Source organism: Sceloporus occidentalis, unplaced genomic scaffold (assembly GCF_023333645.1).
Source record: "Sceloporus occidentalis isolate IW3139 unplaced genomic scaffold, rSceOcc1.0.p SCAF_127, whole genome shotgun sequence".
Classification (NCBI taxonomy): Eukaryota; Metazoa; Chordata; class Lepidosauria; order Squamata; family Phrynosomatidae; genus Sceloporus; species Sceloporus occidentalis.
This window is the reverse complement of record NW_028317107.1, coordinates 677,689-698,722: the sequence shown is the minus strand read 5'-3', so window position 1 is coordinate 698,722 and position 21,034 is coordinate 677,689. Positions and strand designations below refer to the sequence as shown.

Here is a 21,034-nt window from a genome sequence, read left to right as displayed (position 1 = left end):
GGGGGGGTGCCGCTCAATAGGAGAGCTGCCACTCTTCTTACGAGACATTGAGAGAGAGAGCACGACAGACTTAGAGAGTGTTCGAGTGTAAGCATGTGTAAGTGTGTGTGAGCGTGTAAGAGAGTGAATGGGTAAGCGAGCGTGTGTGAGAATGAGCATATGTGAGAGAGTCATAGAGCGTGAGTAAGAGTGAGTAAGAATGTGGGGTGGGATATAGGATCCGCCAGAGGGGCATTATGGAGCCATACATACTCATACTTCTATTATGTGAATTAAGTGTAAAGGCGTAAGGAAGGGGGGTAGTTAACCCGTCTAATGCCCTTTGGAATCTCAGTCCAGTTCCGCTGGGTTTACTGGAGATTTCTATGCCATCACATCGATAACTTTTTGGACATTTAAGATATTTGGCTGCGGTCACCTCTTCAATGAACAATACTTGAAATTCCGAATTAACCCATGGTGGGATACATGTTTCACCTTACAGAGGGGTTTAAAGGGACCACTGTCTGTATTTACATGAAACGTACAAAGAAACAGACAATCTGCCAGCCCCATTCGGCCCGTCTAGTCTGACTTTTTTACCTGCTGTTAAGACTCCAATGTTGGTCTTGTCTTAGATTCAAGAGCCGTATGCCTATCCCATGCATGTTTAAACCCCCTCACTGTATTAGCCTCTCCCACCTCTGCTGGGAGGCTGTTCCACTTATCTACCACCCTCTCAGTGCCCTAAAATGACTCACATTACCTTCTTTTTTTTTATTTTGGGGAGTTTTCCTCCCTTTTACAATGTAATTTACAATTTACAACGGTTGCCGATTATTATCTAGTGTTGGCTTTTTTACAGTAAAAAAACAAACAAAAATGACAAACAAAAAACCCCAATATTGGACAAACAGATCTTTTTGTGCGCCACGTGTCCTCCTCGGGTTATATATCGTGACACTTGCCCGTTCCACGCCGCGGCTTAGGGCTGATACATCTCTAACCGGCGCGGATGATCTGGATCAATATCACAAAAGATAAATTGGCCGAAATTGACTACAGACTGCGCTGTCACTAAGTGACGATGAAAAATGATCCCGCATCGCATACATCGCATTTTATCTTCAGATCTCTGAACAGAAAGCCTGTCAAGACCAGAGCGTTAAATAACCTCTCCGAGGCCGCGAGATACTGGGAAATTTATCAGGCGCCGAACTTTAAATGCCCAAATACACGCAATCAGGTGTAGATTTCAATCAATTGATCCCAGATAGTGTAGTTTTATGTATTGAATGGCACACAGTAGCCGGGTCCGGATTGGCTGTAGCAAAGCAGCGCTGGCACTTTAAGGCAGGTGGCCACTGGATGACGGCCGGCGGCTGGATATTCTCCTGTAGCGGGATTCTGCCGGAAGCTGCACGTGATCTGCATACCCGGGAACTATCTAAATGAGCCGACCCCGAGATGCTTGAAACATTAACCCTTTAATAGCCCATTGTAAAGTAGTGACTCGTCAAATGTGTTAGCCAAACGGCTCTAATACAGATCCTCATGGGGAGCTTGGCTTCTTTAAATATACACTTAACTAAGCCACGATGTCCCTCTTTTCAAGGAGCCCAATTTCGTGAAAGCACATTTAATTAAACCAATACCCTGCTGTTTCTATACACATTATCGGGGCTTTAAGGACCGTAGAACCCTGCGATACCCTCATACCCAACAAACATTCTGACCTCCTAGAAAAGAGGGGCATCAGGGGAGGAAAGAGGGGCATCAGGGGAGGAAAGAGGGGCAGAGGAATTTGAGTCTCAACCAAAGCCTGCACTTGGCATAGTATTTTTAATAAAAGGTTGAATAGCTTTTTACTATTACCATCTTTCTGTGTTGGTTTTTAATCATTTATTAACAATATAACATTTAATTTCCATCCTTATCTAACACCAAAGGTTATGCATAGAGAGCAACATTTGGGGCAAAGTGGTATGCAAGGAAGCAGTCACCATGGCAACCAATCAATGCTCTTATTTACTTTTAGCACTTTGCACCAGAGTTGCTTTTAGCGACCCCATCGTTTCTCTTTTGCAGCACAAGCGCTATACACCGGGTGCTGGGACTACACTTCCCGGCGTCCCTTGCGCAGCCAGTGATGTCATCACTCGGGGACAGTTTCCCTGTGTCTGTGTGCAGGATGGCGGATGCGTTGAATGTCGGGGTGAATCTGGAAGCTTTTTCCCAGGCTATTCACTCCATCCAGGCCTTGCGCTCCAGCGTCACCCGGGTCTTTGACTGCCTGAAAGATGGCATGAAAAACAAAGAGAGCCAGGAGGCCAGGGAGAGGGCCTTCGTCGGCGAGTTCCAGGACAACCTGCATGCAGTCAACAGGGACCTCAAGTAATGTGATATGGGGGGGCTGCATGGAGGGCTGTGGGGTCTGAGGAGCCACAGTGGGTTCACTGGATCCCAATATAACGAATGGGATCTCTACCGGTATTGGGCCTTCTGAATCTCTCAGCTGGGTTGTTGGCCTTCAGCTCCTATTGGATTTGACTGAGGTTGATGGGAGTTGTAGACAGGCAGGGCTCTAGATGCCAGGACAGGTCATGGGTCTCCATGAACACGGGTTATAGCGGAGTTTGCCGGGTTAACGGCTGCCCGTGTTTACCGGTTCCCGGTACTGTCCCTTTATGTGTGGAATTACTATGTGTATATATATATATATATATATATATAATAGTAATTGGGGACGGTAAGGGTATATTTTGTTTACAAGGACTTCAGGGTGTTTGTCTGATATATTGTTCTGAATCTGAGTCGTTGTAATTAACGTACTTATCTGTTGTTTTCAGCGAACTGGAACGCCTCAGCAACTTGGTTGGCAAACCCTCTGAAAACCATCCTCTCCATAACAGCGGATTACTGAGCCTTGACCCGGTACACGACAAGACGCCCCTGTACAGCCAGCTCCTCCAGGCGTACAAATGGTCAAACAAAGTAAGACGAACAGCTTGCACTTGATGTTGATTAAGGTTTCCATCCTTTTTAAGTCAGTGAGTGACATATTGGCCCCTGCACAAGCACAGCAGTCCACCCCGGCCATCACAAACTAGTTAATATTAAAGGGACAGTAATGGCCACTCCCATCACTCCTGTGTTCCAATGGCCCTTTATCACTCCCATCACTCCTGTGCTCCAATGGCCCTTTATTACTCCCATCACTCCTGTGCTCCAATGGCCCTTTATCACTCCCATCACTCCTGTGCTCCAATGGCCCTTTATCACTCCCATCACTCCTGTGCTCCAATGGCCCTTTATCACTCCCATCACTCCTGTGCTCCAATGGCCCTTTATCACTCCCATCACTCCTGTGCTCCAAAGGCCCTTTATCACTCCTGTGCTCCAATGGCCCTTTATCACTCCTGTGCTCCAATGGCCCTTTATCACTCCTGTGCTCCAATGGCCCTTTATCACTCCTGTGCTCCAATGGCCCTTTATCACTCCTGTGCTCCAATGGCCCTTTATCACTCCTGTGCTCCAATGGCCCTTTATCACTCCCATCACTCCTGTGCTCCAATGGCCCTTTATCACTCCCATCACTCCTGTGCTCCAATGGCCCTTTATCACTCCCATCACTCCTGTGCTCCAATGGCCCTTTATCACTCCTGTGCTCCAATGGCCCTTTATCACTCCTGTGCTCCAATGGCCCTTTATCACTCCTGTGCTCCAATGGCCCTTTATCACTCCTGTGCTCCAACGGCCCTTTATCACTCCCATCACTCCTGTGCTCCAACGGCCCTTTATCACTCCCATCACTCCTGTGCTGCAGTGGCACCATTTTGGTAAACTAACAATTTAACGTATATTTCAACGGCATAAACTTAACCAAAACTATTGCTAATGAAATTTTCCAGGCGGAAATCTTTTAATAAAATAAAAAGTAGTAAGTGACATCATAGCCGATTCAGACTGACATCATACGGCCTTCGCAGTTATATGTATATATATATACTGTGTGTGTACGTGTATAATATATATGTGTGTGTGTGTGTATACACATTGTCTACCTGATGTAAAGCAGGACATGTAGAAACACGTAAACTGTAATTTGTTTAGGAATGTTCTTTATTTGTATTCTATGTAAAGATCAGTTGTTACGTTCCTGTAACAGACGATGTAAGTCTGACGACCTGCTGTCTATTACATCATAATGAATGTGTCGTTGCTGTTGTACTTACAGAAATCCTCTACCGCCCCTTTAAATATGTTGTGGGTGGGCTATATGCACTGGTGGGCATATATAATTAGATTATGCTAAAATGTATCCTTTAACCCGTTGTAAACCTTGTAAAAGTATCTGCATTAGCCCAGTGCATTATGGGAAGTCCATTCACTGTATAGATCAGGTACTCCCTGCGCGCCTCTGGAAAGTTTTTGATGACATCATTTCAGTCTCCGATGTTCTATGCAATCTGCTTCTGTCTGCATGCAGCGCGTATAAATCTATCGGGAGTAATAAACTGGTTATTAATAATTTAAGGCATCTGTCCCCTCCGATATAATTTATTTTACTTGTTTAATAAAAACAGAACATAAAAAGGAACTGTTTTCCATTATCCCGGCTGAGTGTCCCATTTACTGCCTCAGCGAGAGGGTTATTAGAGATGAGCTGTTTGGGTGTTTACGTATCTCTATGCCTGATTGATGCGGCGGGATGTTAAAGGAGCCGTCGCCAAATATGTCTCCGAAACCTTGTCCCCCCCCCCCCAAAAAAAAAATGTGTCCTGTCCCTTTAAAACTTAGTGCGAGAATTCTAGAGATATATATATATATATATATAATATACGCACATGCTTAGGAACTTTCTTAATAAATTAACCCTGCAAATCATTATTTGAAGACATGCCTAATTGAGTCACCTGGATTCAAGCAGGGGTATCAATCATAACATACTGTGATCCAAAACACCAATTAGGAGTCTTGGATATGATCACAGCGAGGGGCGGGCGGGGATAGGAAGGAGTCGGCTCCAGACCGTGAGACCCCGAGAATCTACCCCTTCACCTTGAAACTGCTCTGGGGCAAACACTTAGAATTCCCCGGGTGTATGTGTAGTGTGAGTGTGCGGGTGTAGTATGTATAGTGTGTGGGTGTAGTGTGAGTGTGCGGGTGTAGTATGTATAGTGTGTGGGTGTAGTGTGAGTGTGCGGGTGTAGTATGTATAGTGTGTGGGTGTAGTGTGAGTGTGCGGGTGTAGTATGTATAGTGTGTGGGTGTAGTGTGAGTGTGCGGGTGTAGTATGTATAGTGTGTGGGTGTAGTGTGAGTGTGCGGGTGTAGTATGTATAGTGTGTGGGTGTAGTGTGAGTGTGCGGGTGTAGTATGTATAGTGTGTGGGTGTAGTGTGAGTGTGCGGGTGTAGTATGTATAGTGTGTGGGTGTAGTGTGAGTGTGCGGGTGTAGTATGTATAGTGTGTGGGTGTAGTGTGAGTGTGCGGGTGTAGTATGTATAGTGTGTGGGTGTAGTGTGAGTGTGCGGGTGTAGTATGTATAGTGTGTGGGTGTAGTGTGAGTGTGCGGGTGTAGTATGTATAGTGTGTGGGTGTAGTGTGAGTGTGCGGGTGTAGTATGTATAGTGTGTGGGTGTAGTGTGAGTGTGCGGGTGTAGTATGTATAGTGTGTGGGTGTAGTGTGAGTGTGCGGGTGTAGTATGTATAGTGTGTGGGTATAGTGTGTGTATGTATAGTGTATTAATATGGGATCTGCTTTAATCGTGAGTCCGTTCCTCTGTAGCTGGTAAGCTGTATATGATATATTTGTGCTCCGTTTAGTTAGCTATACTTTATATAGGTCAGGGTACGCCAGCGGTTTCTGTACATCTGCAGATGTTTTATTTATATCCGTCTTTAAATAAATATCTGACTCTTTCTATGTTTTTTTTGCTTACTGCGGTAATCTGCTAAGAGGATAAGTGATTGATCTATTAGCCCAGGAGGGCTGCAAACACAGATTCATCCTTATAGATTGTTCTGTACTTTTCCAATCTATCAAAATATCCATTTTTTTTCCTCCTTTTTTGGGGGGTTTATTGCAGAATGTCGGGCTGGAACGTCTAGACGTTTCATATTTTATTCTGCGTATTTCAAGCGTTCGTTTAGAAACTGACATACTTTGGATAAATTGTACATTGAAAAAAAAATGTTAATAATAAAAAAAAAAAAAAAAGCAACTCATAATTGCGACGCCATCTAAATAGGAACTGGGAAAGATGGAGCTCGTGGGCAAAATACAACTTCCAGCAGTGCTGGCTGGCTTAGGGTAATGGGAGTTGAGGCAGACAAACTCCTACTGAAACAAGTGTGTTTTCTTACATTGTTTTACTGCCGGTTTCAAAGGAGGAGAGATGTTGGAACAAGAAGCCATATTATAAAAGCAGAGGATCAGAGGCTTAGATGGAATGTAAGGAAGTTTTGTTTTACAGAGAGGGTGTTTAAATAAATGCAACAGCCTCCCAGCAGAAGTGGTAGAGGGTAATACAGTGAGGGTATTAAACATGCATGGGATAGACATACGGCTCCTGAATCTAAGACGAGACCAACGACTGATTAAGGTGTGAGGCTTTACAGTAGGAGAAACGGGCGACTAGACGGGGGCCGAATGGGTCCATGTTTCTATGGTGATTACAGAACCTATTTTAGGGGTATTTGCGGGTACCCCAGATAGTCGAGAGACCCCAAGCAGTAATGTACCTGCACAATGGTATTGAATTGTCCCCTTTAAGTCTCCACATTCAGCTCCAGGGAGGCATTCAGTGTCTTAGTTTGTGGGCTAAGAAGTAGTGAATACAAACCAGGTATTATCTGCCAGGGATGGCCGAGTTAAGCTTCAGTGTATTTTAAATCTGCATTTTCTTTACTGCCGCTATACCTTGAACCGGCTTCTCTCGCCTTGATGGTGCTATGTCATTTTTGCCCTTGTGATGTCATTTAGAGAGAAGTTTTTCTGCCTCTTTCCTCCGGCTTGGAAACGCTATCGGAGTACCCGTTACGGTTACCGGAGTAATTAGCATCGATTCTCGGGTGCTTTTGAGTTGTTGATGGGGAACGGATGTATTTTGATGAGACGGGTGTCTTGTTTATGTTACGTGTACAACCCCCCCCCCCCCCCCCCGGCTGCCATTCACACCAATTAAACAGGAGAAACCTTAGACTATTTATAAATTGTGTTAATAAAAAAGAGTGTAAAAAGTGGATTTTTTAACGCTTGTTGATTATCTCGTACCGAGCCGTCTGTGCGTTAAAGGGACAGTTTAATGTACGGTAGAAGAACGCCTATTCAGGTGCTCTGTGATTACTTAAATATGCATGGGCTAGAAGCTGCAGCTCCGCAGCTGCCTTCCTCCTATGTGGTCTGACGATTCTAGCTGCTGATTGGCTGCAGCCAGTGGCATGCGCTCGGTTTGCTGAGCCAGTGCTGGAGCTGAATGGGGGTAAATGTATCGGATGCAGGGAGATACGTTCCGCCAAACGCCTCTCCGGTGTGCAAAATAGCTGGGGGGAGCAAAGGGCCAATTTATGGGGGGGGAGGTTAGAAATCTAATATTTTTCCACCAATCAGATTTATGTTCCAAGTTCCAACTTTCTGAAGTAACTATTAAAAAAGGGGCGAGTTCACATGATCCCCCAACGTCACTATCGGGGACTTAAAACGTGGATGCGACGTACAAATCGTGATGCATGGGACTTCATGATGGATTTGAAGGGGTTAAAACCAATACTTTTTATTTTAAGGGAATATTTTTTTTTTTTTCCCCCCCTGGTCCGATTATGTGTTTACTTTTAAAGTTTCACACTTTAAGATTTTTATTCACACCCGACATGTCTCTGTGTGATCAGTAACCGTAGAGGAGACGCTCTACGCTCTCAGTAGCTCGCTATCGATTAGCTACGAACACCGGGTTTCGAGGCAGTAAAATTCCATGAAATTTTTAATACCGTAGAAGAATGCCGTCATTTTTATCCCCCCCCCCCCTTCCGCTGATCCCTGGAACGGCCGTTCCTTTCTTTTTTTTAATTGCTGGATGCGTTCAAACATTTAAGGTATAATGCGGTTTATCCGCAACAGGGTCTATATAACTATATAACCTTATACAAAGTCCTCTTCCTTTGAGACATTTTCTCCTCTAGAAACACTACCCCCCCCCCAAACTGGATAATTTGCTCAAGAAACGTCCTTTTGGAGATATCCATATATCTGGGCCATGGTGGTACCCCCTTTCGGGTTCCCGGATCAGGTTGGAGGCCACGTGTACAGATGGAGTCATGAGCAAGAACCCCCAAGGGTTTTTGAGAGTCCTCATGCCATGTTTTGAAAGTCCCCCCCGGGTTAAAAGTGTTAATTTGGCTATTCCTGCCCCATTTCTTATCATTTCACCCCTCCCCATACTTATCTTAACACCTTACGGGGTTATTTAGAATGGACTTTTGTCATCTTCATAGCCCCAAGTGGAATGGTCCCTTTAAAAGGAACATACCACTGGCATACCTGGCCCCTCCTCTTCTGGGAATGGCTTAATGTAGGCAGGGCTAGGCTCACATGGGAGGATCTATCCCTAGAGCGCCTTTCATGGGAGTGAATGTGGGTGGAGATAAGGGAAAGGGGGAGGAGTGGGCATGGCCCCATCCCTTCACCCGGAGACTCTGCGCCAAACTCGGCGAGTTCCCAGGTATGACCATTGGTTGCTATGGTGATACAGCAGCTATTAAAACTTTGTACCGTAATTACTCTAATAATGGACCCCCTGTGTTTCATGTCTCGGGGAAACTGGTTTCTTCTAGGTTCCCTAAAAGCTGCGCTGAAATTCCTTTAATCTCCTTAATCGCATATAAAATATTTACTAATCTGTCTCAATATTATTATGAATTTTTCAATCAGTGTTAATAATCAGCCTTTTTAATAAAAAATAAAAGTTTCCGTTGTCCAAACAGCGAATGCCAAGCATGCAAATTTCTTGTTTTGTACCCCGGCTTAGAACATTTTAATTTTATTTTTTAACCGTAATTTGATTTGCTTCATCTATCGGCGCTGCAGAAAAGACTGCAGCCCATCCCCCACACTCCTCCTTCCCACTAAAATTAATATATATATTTATTAAATTTTTTTTTTGGTATAAAAAGTTTATTTCTAGCCAAAGTCTGTTCACTACCCAACGCCATCTGTTCATATTATCTTACATAAGATCTCTTCTGTGATTGGCTGTTCTGATGTTTAGATTTTTTATTTTAATTTTAATTTTTTGGTAGTACAGGGTAATGGAGGGGGTGCTGCCAATTGCTCATTTTCAAACTGTTTAACAGTCTAAAATAAGTTTCATATCTCCCTATATGTACCCCAAGCCGAGCTGTGGTCAAGATCGTTGCAAATCGGCTCCACAAGGGCCACTGAAAAATTAGACCATAAATATAGTGTGGTCTAAATATCATATATATATATATATATATATAACTATTTATTTATTAGAAGGTAGAGGAGCCTCACTAATGCCTAAAATGTAGGCATTACAACTTTTTTTTTAAGGTACTTGGTACATCATTTTTGTTCATATTGTATCTGCCTTTTTATTTATTTATTTTTTTTTAATACCACCTTTTTTTTGCACGATGTGCAGAATTTATTTCGCCCTCTTTGAAAGAATACTCCAGTGGAGTCCTGCACCAGCCATTAAACCCTTTATCTTGTGGTTCTGATTGTCTTGGGGCAGAGAATGTCTTGTGGATGGAGGAACATCCATGACATTGGAAGATGCCATCTGTGACATCAGAACGTTGGCAAGTATGAGAAACTTTTAAGACCCGCACACTTTTTTTTTTGCCCCCCAATTGCTTTCTTAAATGCTTAATCTGAAAAAAAAAAAGCAGGTAAAATCAGGTCTTGGACATTCGTGGGTTAATTACCACCCAGCAGGTTTTGTACAGTCGAGGTCCTTCTGTTTAATAATAGATGAGTGAGCTTATGCTAACCCGCCATGCGTGCGTTCATATCTCCAGTGACTGTGATGAGACACGGCCCGGCTCTCGCTGCTTCTCCTCTGTCTTCGGCTGAAGTCAGGTATACAATTAACAGTCACTGTATCCCTTCCGCGCAAGACAGACCGCGCTGTTTCTAGCTCCAGGTAGGTCTTGGTTGGCTTCGTCATGGAAAATTATTCACGTAGGAATCGGGCCACGCTTTGTAACAATAAATGTCCTCCTCGCAAATCAAATTGTGATAAAGTGAATCGGCAACAATCAGACGTTCTATCTTCTGTGTCCTCCAATCGTGAGGCTTTAGAAGCTCAGGGGTAACTCATGCCGTGTCTTATTTACTTACCCTTTGGCTTTTTGCTCCGTTGATGTTGGCACCACTGTTGGAGGTAAATCATGAGAGTGGTGCTTTATAAGCCGCTGTAGTCCCCAAAGTACTTAGTAGAGCGAGACATATGCCAGTGGTAGACATGGGCTCCTAAAGTTGGCTCCTAAGCATTTTTGTGTTGACCTCTGTGACTACATGGCTTCCTGACCCCCTCCAAAAATGTATATGCCCCTGAAAAGTTTCCACAAGTTTTATAGGGGTTTGAGCAGCCCTGCTTATGGGTACCTCCTAAGGTCAGGGATGAGGCATCACACGCATTCTAGGAGATGGCATCTCCGGCCGCTGCGGACTTCAGTTCCCATGATGCTTTGCCTGACATCACGGGGGAGCGTTTGCCCCAAGCAGCTGGATTGACGAGTACGTAACGCCTGCTCACCCTGAGACTTGTCCTCCATTGTAAGACCCCAAAACAGCGTTGTTTTTGATGATCCCTCTGCCGCGTCTTTCTGATGTTTCCGGCTTTTGTTTTCTTTCTAGAAGAACGCTGGTTTCTGAGACCGACTTTACCTATGATAACAGCCTTGGCACTAAATCCAGCTCTTGTTATTCCCGGAGAGTGTGGATGTCTGTGCCAAAACTCATTTTCAAATGGCAGTAATGGATATTCATTCCGTGTGTCAACATGTTTGTTCCTCGTAAACATATTATCTGCAGCCCTTCCAGAAGAAGACATTAAAGTATTTGATGCTGCCTATGATAGATGTATGTTTGAAACGTGCTTCCTGAATATGGCATTCATCTTAAAACTCTTATTGGATTATTTAGAATAATCGCTACAGCCTTGACAATTATATATCTCCCTTCAGCTATCACTTTGTTGTCATTTTGTAGTCTATTATTAATAATATTAATAGTAATAATAATATTATTATTGTTATTATTTATTAAAAAAATGGATTAAGTGTCATCCTCCATAGAGGAAGCTGTAGGAGCTAACAAGATCAGGCGATCTCCCCAAAATTGTTCTACAGAACCAGGGTACATCTCACAAAACTCGAGCTTTTTAGTAGTGCCGGATGATGCGTAACGACCGATCCTGATGTCATATCATGATGCAACCTGCCCTTCCTACCATGACGTGCACAGGACCCCCAGTAGAGCGTCCATGGACGTCACTTTCCTACTCTTGGCCGCTCGGCGCCCCTTCCCTTCCCAATTCATTTACTTAATACATTTTTCATCCTGTTTCATCCCATTCATCCACTTCAATTACATATTTCAGAAAGCGGCAATCGGCCGTTCTAATACCGACCTGCAAAATAGGTAATTACGTGATATAAGGACACATTACTCCTGGTATCCCGTTTCTTTGAGGGTCTTATCTGAGTTTCTAAAAGGTTTAAGCTGGTATATATGTCTCTTAAATTTGCCCCCTTCCTTTTCATTTTTATTAATAATAATTATTATATTTTATTTATGACGCCAACAATTTCCGCAGCGTTTCTTAGTCCGTACGTTGCAAGGGTCTGACAAAGGTAGAATTGAAAGTTTAACACAAACCGATACATTTGTCGCAAGCTTGTAGCGCATAAATATGTATTATATCTGAAATGTGCAATTATTTTGTTTCTTATTTTAATGAGCGTGGAAACGCACAAAGGTGCATTTAAAAAAAAATAAAAATTAAATATACATATATTTTTTGTTGGCTCGCTAATGTTTTTAAAGACATCACAGGCTCTTTGAGGCTTCCTTAGATCTGCCCCCCTCCATCCCGGGTTTGCGTTGTACTGTTTTACATTCTTTGAACTGCGCAAGGTTGTGGCTGCATCGTTATTTTCCGCTCTCCGTAATGATGCCGTGTGAGCTGGGTTGCGAGGACCCGTTGGCGGTACGAAAAAAACAAGCGTTTGTTGCTAAAATCGAGGTTATGCCCAACCGTTCGAATCATCGAGTCTCAAAATGTTATATTTGATACCCTAATCTTTCATCTGTACGACATACTTCCAAAAACTTAATTCAAAATTAATTAAAAAAATATACACTGCCATTCAATAGTTTGGGGTCACTTTAAAAACGACCTTGTTTTAGGAGGAAAAGCAGATTTTGTCCGTCAAAATAACATGAAATAGTTGAGAAATCCAGCGCAGACGGGGTTAAAGCTGTAAATGATTATTGTACCTGGAAATGGCTGGTTTTGAATGGAACTTCTTCATAGGCGCTCCTCACTCTTTATCACTCCCATCATTCCTGTGTTCCAATGGCCCTTTATCACTCCCATCACTCCTGTGTTCCAATGGGCCTTTATCACTCCTGTGTTCCAATGGCCCTTTATCACTCCCATCACTCCTGTGTTCCAATGGGCCTTTATCACTCCCATCACTCCTGTGTTCCAATGGCACGCTGTGTTCGCCGATCCAAGTTTACGTTTTTGCAATTATGTTACGTGTTTGCAATAGAAATGAATCCACTGTCATCAAAGGATCGTTGGCCAGGATAGGCTTCTTGACCTATTGATATTAAAAGAAGAATACTAATCTTGCTCATATATTTTTAAATTGTAGTTATGCATCAAATCTGACTTTATACTCTTTCTATACACATTATCGGGGATTTTAGGGCTGTAGAACCCTGCGATCCCCTCACACCCGGCAAACCTTCTGTCTTTAAGAATTCCCATTTGACATAGTGTTGTACCTACAGAAATTGCTGTTTAGTTTAAAAAAAAAAAAATAATAATCCTGTTTTCCCGTTTCGAAATGTAGACGTAACTCGATACAGTACTTTAGGTTATTTTTAAGCATTTTTTTACAATTATTTTTGCTAAACGCTGCATTGTGAAGCATCCCAGGGCCCAAAAAAAAAATAAGTTTTCATGTTCAATGACTGTTATGTTATGCTGGCAATACGACAGAAAGGGGCGAGAAGGTTCATTAATGACTTTTTAGGATTGGTGACCTGGGAAATGTGAATGATTTCCTTGAATTTCCCACAGTCTAAGAAGCCTGAGCAGGGGTTTCTGTAGGATTAAAGGAGATTATTTGATTCTCGGACTCATCCCTTGTGAATGCCCTACACGAAGACTTTCTAATAACTATCGATAGGGAGCTCACTATGCCAATAATGGAGACCTTTTACCGTTTGCTGAAGTCGCGTTTCCTACGGAGTTTTTTTTGTTTGTTTGTTTTTATAAAAGCCCGTCTATGAGCGGTTTCTTCTTTGTGATTATTATAGTAGATAAATGAGGATTTCTGAGTTTTTAGGTTTCTTTCCGTTCTTTGTTGGCGCTCTAATATTAAAGCAAACCGTTTTTGTGTTAACCTTGAGCACGGTAGCGCCAACATTCTTAAGTTGGCCAAAGAGAAGCCACAGGAGATGTCTTTAGGATACAGTTTTGAAGATTAGATACAGATTTTTTTATTTTTTTTATTAATAAAATTTGGAAATTGGGGCAAACACTAGATGTACCCACAACACATCGGCTTAGGTGGACTCTTGGATGCAGCCTCTCCTTGGTGGTTGAGTTTAAACTAATTCCTCATCAACTAGATTCCTGCTGACTTCAACAATAAGTATGTTGTTACTTTGTTGCCGCCACATTGACCTCTTCCATGTACGTTACCTGTTTTAGTCCTTTTGCTCTTTAATATTCAAGCTCAACCGAGTGGCTCGGTAATCTTCTTCTTCTGGTTTATAACCTACATGACACCAAAATTTGGATTTTTTAAAAGGACTTCAGTAATATTGTGAACCTCAATGTGGTGACCTACCCTTCCACGAGAAGAACAAGACTTCTTATGGCTCCTACATCACAGACGGCCTTTTAGGAACACATGAAGGTTCTTGATATTTAATATATATATATATGCTTCTTAGTTGTAAATGACCAATGAGCATAGAAAAAGAGTTTTAGGAACCAAACTGATTCATTAAGAGCCATGAGGCAGGTAGGTCCATCGGCTCCCACGTAAAAAATACTGTTAGCTGTGGGTAGAAACCTTGTCTTGAGCTTTGGATCCATCTTCAAGGATTTGTCAAATAAGCTCCTTTTTAATTGTAACAAATAATTTTGGGCAGATTGTTAGGTTGCCCTAACGCCAAACTTTTTATTAAAATTCTACAATTTTAATTCCCCCCGGCTGATAAAATGTAAAAAAAAAATAAAAAAAATGTAGAGCTGCCTCTTCATTCCGGACTTCAAAATCATTTGGACCAACTTCTTAATCGTTGTAAATGTTTTTTGATAGGTTTGCTGCGTGTAATTCAGAGGTAGTCCGTGATCTACGGACTGTAGAAATATTTAGATATTTTTTTTTCTCTCATATGTAATCTGTTTTGATAGCGCAGAGATTAAAACGCACCGCGTGGTCCAGGAATATCATGTATCGCGAGTTTGCTCTGTGTGCGTATGTGTCAAGTTGATTTATCACATGTGGAAATGATTATGATAAGCTCAGAAGAAGAATTCAATATTTAATCGCCGGCAAAGTGACGCACACGGCAACTTCTGCGGCAGGACAGTGATAAATCGAGCCACCGCGTCGGATCCGCGGGGCGAGTGGAATAAGTGGACTTGTGTTGCGTCGGCAATAACGGGACCGCAGCATCGAATCTGCACAGATGACACCAAGGACTTTTTTTTTTTTTCTTTTTTTCTTTTTTTTAGCTATTTTAATTCTCGGGCCATATGTCCCTTTTTTTTTGTTGATCCTGACCTTGTCAACGTTAAGCTGCTCTCTTTTATGGGAAAATGCCATTGGTGGAAATGTATTTTTAATTTACGGTAGAACTACCGGGGCTCTTGGCCGGCTCTGTTTTGACGAGAAGGTCGTTGGGGAGGATGGGAGATCGTCACACGTTTTTTCTATCGAAAATACAGCAAAATTCATAACGTGTAATGTTGGCCGGCCTTTTAAGGGGCCACAAACATTTATTTATTTTTGTTATTTTTTGTTATTTTATGTTACAAACCCTGGAGTACCCATGGATGATTTGAATGATTCACTGTGGTTTGCTTACATAGATCAACAGTTGATGGTGAATTTGGTGATCTTGAACTTCACATGATAAAAATAATCCTTGTGTGTGATTGTCACGCGCTCGTTTGCTTACTCGACAAAACCTATTGGGATGCCTTTGAGGGTCAAGTTTGTTCCTTTTTTTTTCCCCAGCGCTGGAATTTGGGTTGTGTGGTTAGCTTAACATACCCCTCAACAGATGTCTGGTGCCGGAACAGGGCCTGAGATATGGCCACTTTCCCACCGCGACTGAAGAACCGCGTCGCTCGGCTTCACACTTTTGCAAGTTAGCCTCGGGGTAACGGCAATAGAGGCCTGCGCTAGACCTTTAGTGATTTTAAAGAGGATCTCCCCAAACGGGCAGTGATCCCCATTACAGTGGGCCAGCTACCTGGCACAGCGTCCCAAAATCGGTACCGTCCAGGGAGAACTGGGACTGTTGGAAGGTAGTTGTTTAGACACGTCATGTATGAAAAGCAGGGGATGGAGAAGATGCCTTCTCAGGTTTTGATACCCCTTTTATCTTTGCCAACAGGCACATGGACCCCCCCCAAAAAATTTAAGGGACCACAAAGCAGGCAGCGATCTCTCTTCTACAATGTGATTTATCATAATTCAGAGTTTATAAGAACAGTTCGCTTTAAAGTTCGATGCCATGGCGTAACTCTTTCTTGACGCGTTTATGTGCGCCTGTCGGTCCGGCCGTCTAGCGGCTTAACATCTGGCTTCCTGCCTGAAATCCCGCAGTGGTTGTTTAGCAAGAAGCTGATCTGTCCTTCAAATGCAAGGGTCAGCAGAAAATGCTTGCGCAGTAAGCGATTGGATGCAGGATGAGGTGGTGAATTTCAAATGAGAGCAAGTGGCTTCGACTTATATTAATCGTTAATGTTTGGACATCCTTTTGAAAGCAAAGTCCAACGAATTTTTGATTAATACGTTTTTAATGAATCTGCCCGGAAGAATATTGCATATATTTTAATTAAGTTTTGCGGAGTGCGATACTTTGTGCCCTTAACTACTTTTTTTCTGGGATCTGTCTCCTGCTGGATAGCGCTTACATGTCTTTATCTGACAACATTTGATTGTGAGCTGCATGTCAACTGATAACAAAATCACTTTTTTTCCTCCTAGGTCATAATACTAGATTCCACATTGATAAAAAAACCCTCGCCAAGTGGAATCTATGCTTTGTAGTATCCACATGGTAGATCTACTTAATCCCTTAATAATAATAATAATATTATTATTATTATGTCTATTTCTACAAAGTCTTGTATTATATTTTTTATTGTTTTATATAGCACCATGATATTCCGTTGCGCTGTACAATGGGTAAACGTGACATAACAAGTAGTGTATACCATAATATAAGCTTAGGTTTGATTTCATCTAGGCGTTATCTTAGAACCAGTTTTAAGCATTAGACTCATTCTACAATCTACCCACAATTGCGTGTGTATAATATATATATATATATATATATAATAGAGAGAGAATTTTCTGATTCTGTCATAACACTAATTTGCACTTGAATCTGTTTATCCGTGATGCGAATAATGAAGCGGGATACTCGTAAAACCGAGATGGAGTTTTCTCTAGGTGTCCTGTGTAGCTTGGAGAAGAGAAGAAGGACAGGGGATGGGATGGAAACATTTAAATACATAGTCATTTAACAAAGCACAGGGGGGACGTTTATTTCAAAGGAGGAGGACGCCATAATCTAACGCTAGAGGGTCAGAGGTTTAGATGGAATGTTATAGTTTACTGAAGGGTGGTCGTTAAATGGAACTGCTTCTCATCAGAAGTGGTTGAGGGTATTAAACATGCATGGGACAGGCATACGGCTCCTGAATCTACGACGAGACCAACGACTGATTAAGGCTTAAGTCTCTTACAGGAAAAACGGGCAGATCAGATGAGCCGAATGGATCTGATCTCCCGTCAACTTCTATTTTTCTCTCCTATATATAGTATCAAGTAGCTGTTTTTGGAATTCATGTTTAAATACATAATTTAGCTCTGAGTGAGGGACTAGCAGCTAACTTTCTTATGGAAGCTGTTCTTTTTTTGTCTTTCTATTCCACGTATGGCCACAAGGGGAGCTCTATAATAATTTGCAAGTCTTTAGACATTCTTTCCACCATGGTTGGATCCCCATGTGGTCCTTCTCTACTATTTTAGAGCAGCATCTCTCTGTTGATGCCGGTGGGGGGGGTTAAATAACAAACCACCACTTTGCAATGAACTTGCGCTACTCATTCCACCAGATATTTTTTTTGTAGGGCCATAATGCCAACCAAGAGCGGCCACACCAACCATTTTTTCCCGGACTTATATGTTCTTTATATGTCGCTTCTCAGTACTGCTGTACAGTTAGTTGAATCAATAAAATAACCATGTGTCCTAAATGTCCCTGCGCAAAGACAGAAAGCTGCCGGCAGCCATCTGTGTGGCGTAGAACACATGGTGCTTTTAGCAAGTATTCAGGGATAGTGGCCATTAGGGACCCTTTAAATGGGTTTTCTTGGGGTTGGGGGGGTGAACATGTCTCCAGACCGCTATACGGTAGATAATATACAAGATGAAGCTCCGGCTATGAAGGCAGAAACCCAAATAATTATGACTTTAAAGGGTCAGCGTTGGTGTCTCGCTGAGCTGTAGACGTGGGATAGATACCTTCACGTCTTGCTGCGTTCGGGATGGCAGGTTCCTGCTGAGGCCAGACGGCTCTGAACGGATAGACTGAAAGCCGTGAGCCTTGAGTAATGAATCTGAACTCTCACCAAAGACCCAGCAAGGACCTTCGGAGCAGCGCTGGAAGCATTTATCCCAATTAGCCCATGTGACCTTCCGTTCAAGGTACCGTTTAATAGCAACCAAAACGAAGCGTCCCTGCTGCGTCCGACCTCATCGCTGCTATTGTTGTCTCTTAGTTGGCTATTCCAAGGGAATTCTGTCTGAAACCTTGAAGAATAAAGCTGTGAGCCCCGTGTATATTTTTTTTTTTTTTTTTTTTAGCAGTCCTTTGGCGATTTGTTAACGGTGTCGTATTTACCTACGTCTTTATAGGTTTCTTTCACTTGGCCGGGATCCAATATGTAAAATAAACTACCTTTTGTTATATACATAATTCTTCTGTAACTGGTAGAGGCCGGTGGTGCTGTCATTAGACACCGCAGGAGCCGAAGAAAGTAAAATTGAAGAAAAGAACCTGATTTCGATGTTTTTTATTTTTTTTTTATGTTACCGTCAAAAAATCCAGAAATAGTCCAAGGTCGTACATTGAGCCGATTAAGTCGGTCTCAATTTAATTTGATACATATTTTATTTACATTTTTTTTTTTATATACAACATTTTTGTAAAAAAATAAATAAAAATAAAATAAATAAATAATAAAAAAAAGAAAAATTATCTTCTGTGTCTCATAGGTTATCCAGGCCATATTAACCTCCTTTTGGAGGAAGCTATTAAAAATAACTTTTTTTTTTTTTAAACTTTGGACATCTACTTAATAGAAAAAGTGAACCAGATCCTCAGTTAAAGGTTTTTTTTACCGAAAATCTAGAATTTTACTAACAGGTAAAAAAAAATCTGCCTTTGGAGTATATTTTGCCTGTTCCTAGAGTTACTGAGCTATACAACTCTCAGCACCACAATCCTGCCGAAGTCGCCACAAGCTGCCGATTGACGGGTTTCTTAATTCAAACAAAAGACTGCGGAGTCCGCAGTTGCTTGGATGCAGTCTGGAAATTCTAATTAAAATCCTGCAAATCTGTGTGTTTGCACAGGCATTATTATTATAAAAATAATAAAATCCGCAGTATGTCACGTATCGCCGTCACTGTAATTGTACATAATATTTCTTTTGATTTTGATAGAATGTTCCCTAATGCAACGCTTGCTCTCGCTCCCTCGACTCCCACTCGCTCGCAGACACGTTCGGCTTGCTTTGGCTACACATCCTCCTCCTCCTCCTCGTCACTCTCCGAAGACACGAACGCCACGTACGACAATGATTGCTGGTGGTCTACAACGCCGGTTGATCCGCAGCCGCGTAATAGCGGGACAGGGAATAGTTAGCCAGGCTTGTCAAACAAATCCAGCTGGTTAGTCACAACACAGATGGAAAGCGTCCATCAGAAGAAGTGACATGCGTTTCGGAACTAATCATATTCTCTCATCTACACTTTTTCTCTCTTTATTTAAATATTTTTTATCTCCCCATAGGGTTATACGATGTTACAGAGAATAATTATATAGCGAGTATTTGCTATTGGGATATATGTCATCAGTATCGTTACAATGGTTAAAGTTACATGCAATGCACATGGATGTAAGAGTTGGGGCAGGGCATGGATGTTCGTAGTTATCCTACGTTCCGTGGGGGGGGGGGGGGGGAGTCCTTATTAACTGCATAATATGCTTCTTATTCAATTTTACCCTACATAGAATTTGGCGGAAGGACCATTCTGCCTGTCTACTCCAATTTTTCCTGACTTTTTTTTTCTTGGACATTGTTATCACTACACCAATATTTGCACTATTTATTGAGATTATGGTTAAAAAAATTAAAAAAAATAAAAGGTTCCAAAAATAATAATAAATTCTCATTTAAGTCCTTTAAAATTAGAAGTAGTTCGTGCCATGACCTTAAAAATATTCAGCCTGTTTATTTTTCCCCCTGATTATTTATTGATGAGGTCCGCAAGACCCAGTTTTGCTGCTGCTATTAGTAGACTCGACAGTCGAATCTTGGCGGCCACCTTGAATTACCGCGGGCTTCTACAAGCTTGCCGATTGATCGTACGCTCATAGCGGAAAGTTTATAAGATTACCACGATTTAATTCTTATTCAAAAACGACTTCTGTACCGGTATTTACCTGCGTCTGCTCACCGAGTCGGCGATGGGATGAATGTCAAGTTTTGTCCTTAATCATTAATTTTTGGCCCCGTTTTGCAACTTAAGGCCACTTAGTGTTGAAGTCTTAAAGAACATCTTGGGATTTCAAAGCTTTATTCACAGTAAAAGCAATTAATTCACAGCTGACCTTAGGATCAGCAGTAACGTGACCCAGAATGGTCTGCTGCAGTCACATACATAATGTCCCCGGAGGATCTAGCTGAGTGCAATTTTTAGAGCCTCTCTCTCTCTCTCTCTCATACGGGTCTCTTTACATCTGGCCCAATGTTCCATTAGTTTTTGCTGTGTCAGCCGGAAGACGAGGCCGGTGAGAACCTTCAACATGAATGCAAAAAGGTTTTATTTATTTACAAGACGAGGCAGAGTGATTTGTGCTCAGAGGCCAAACATTAACCACTCAAAGTATCCACTCCCGTTTACTTCTTAGACGGTCTAAGTGTCACTGGAGATGTTCTCCAAAAGATTCCGTTTCTGTTAATGTGGTCCTTTCCGGACGGGCCGTATTCTTTCTGCAAGGTGGAAGCTTATGTATTGCTGGCGATCATGCATTTCAGGTGCAAGAGGTTAAAATACTATTTAGTACCCATGGAACTATAAGATCTGCTTGTTTTCCTGGGCCGCTGGGTAGATCATTCAGGGCCTTCCTTAGGTGGTTGAGGGCAATTTGATTTCCCACCTTTCTACATTTTTGACTTGGATACATTGTAACAGACAGGCTGTCTCTGTCACCACAAGAAAGAGACAGCTGACCCATTTTGCCCCATGGAA

General features: G+C 42.2%; 1 protein-coding gene across 2 annotated transcripts in view; it reads left to right on the top strand.

Annotated features, from left to right (window-relative positions):
- The first annotated feature begins 2,170 nt into the window (after nt 1–2,170).
- Nucleotides 2,171–21,034, top strand: part of LOC149281785 (mediator of RNA polymerase II transcription subunit 27) — an 88,090-nt gene continuing 69,226 nt past the window's right edge. For both annotated transcript variants that reach the window (XM_089498999.1, XM_089498998.1), the window contains exons 1-2: nt 2,171–2,373; nt 2,829–2,973. In XM_089498999.1, coding sequence (XP_089355125.1) covers nt 2,171–2,373; nt 2,829–2,973 — 348 coding nt within the window. The remainder of the gene's footprint in view (nt 2,374–2,828; nt 2,974–21,034) is intronic.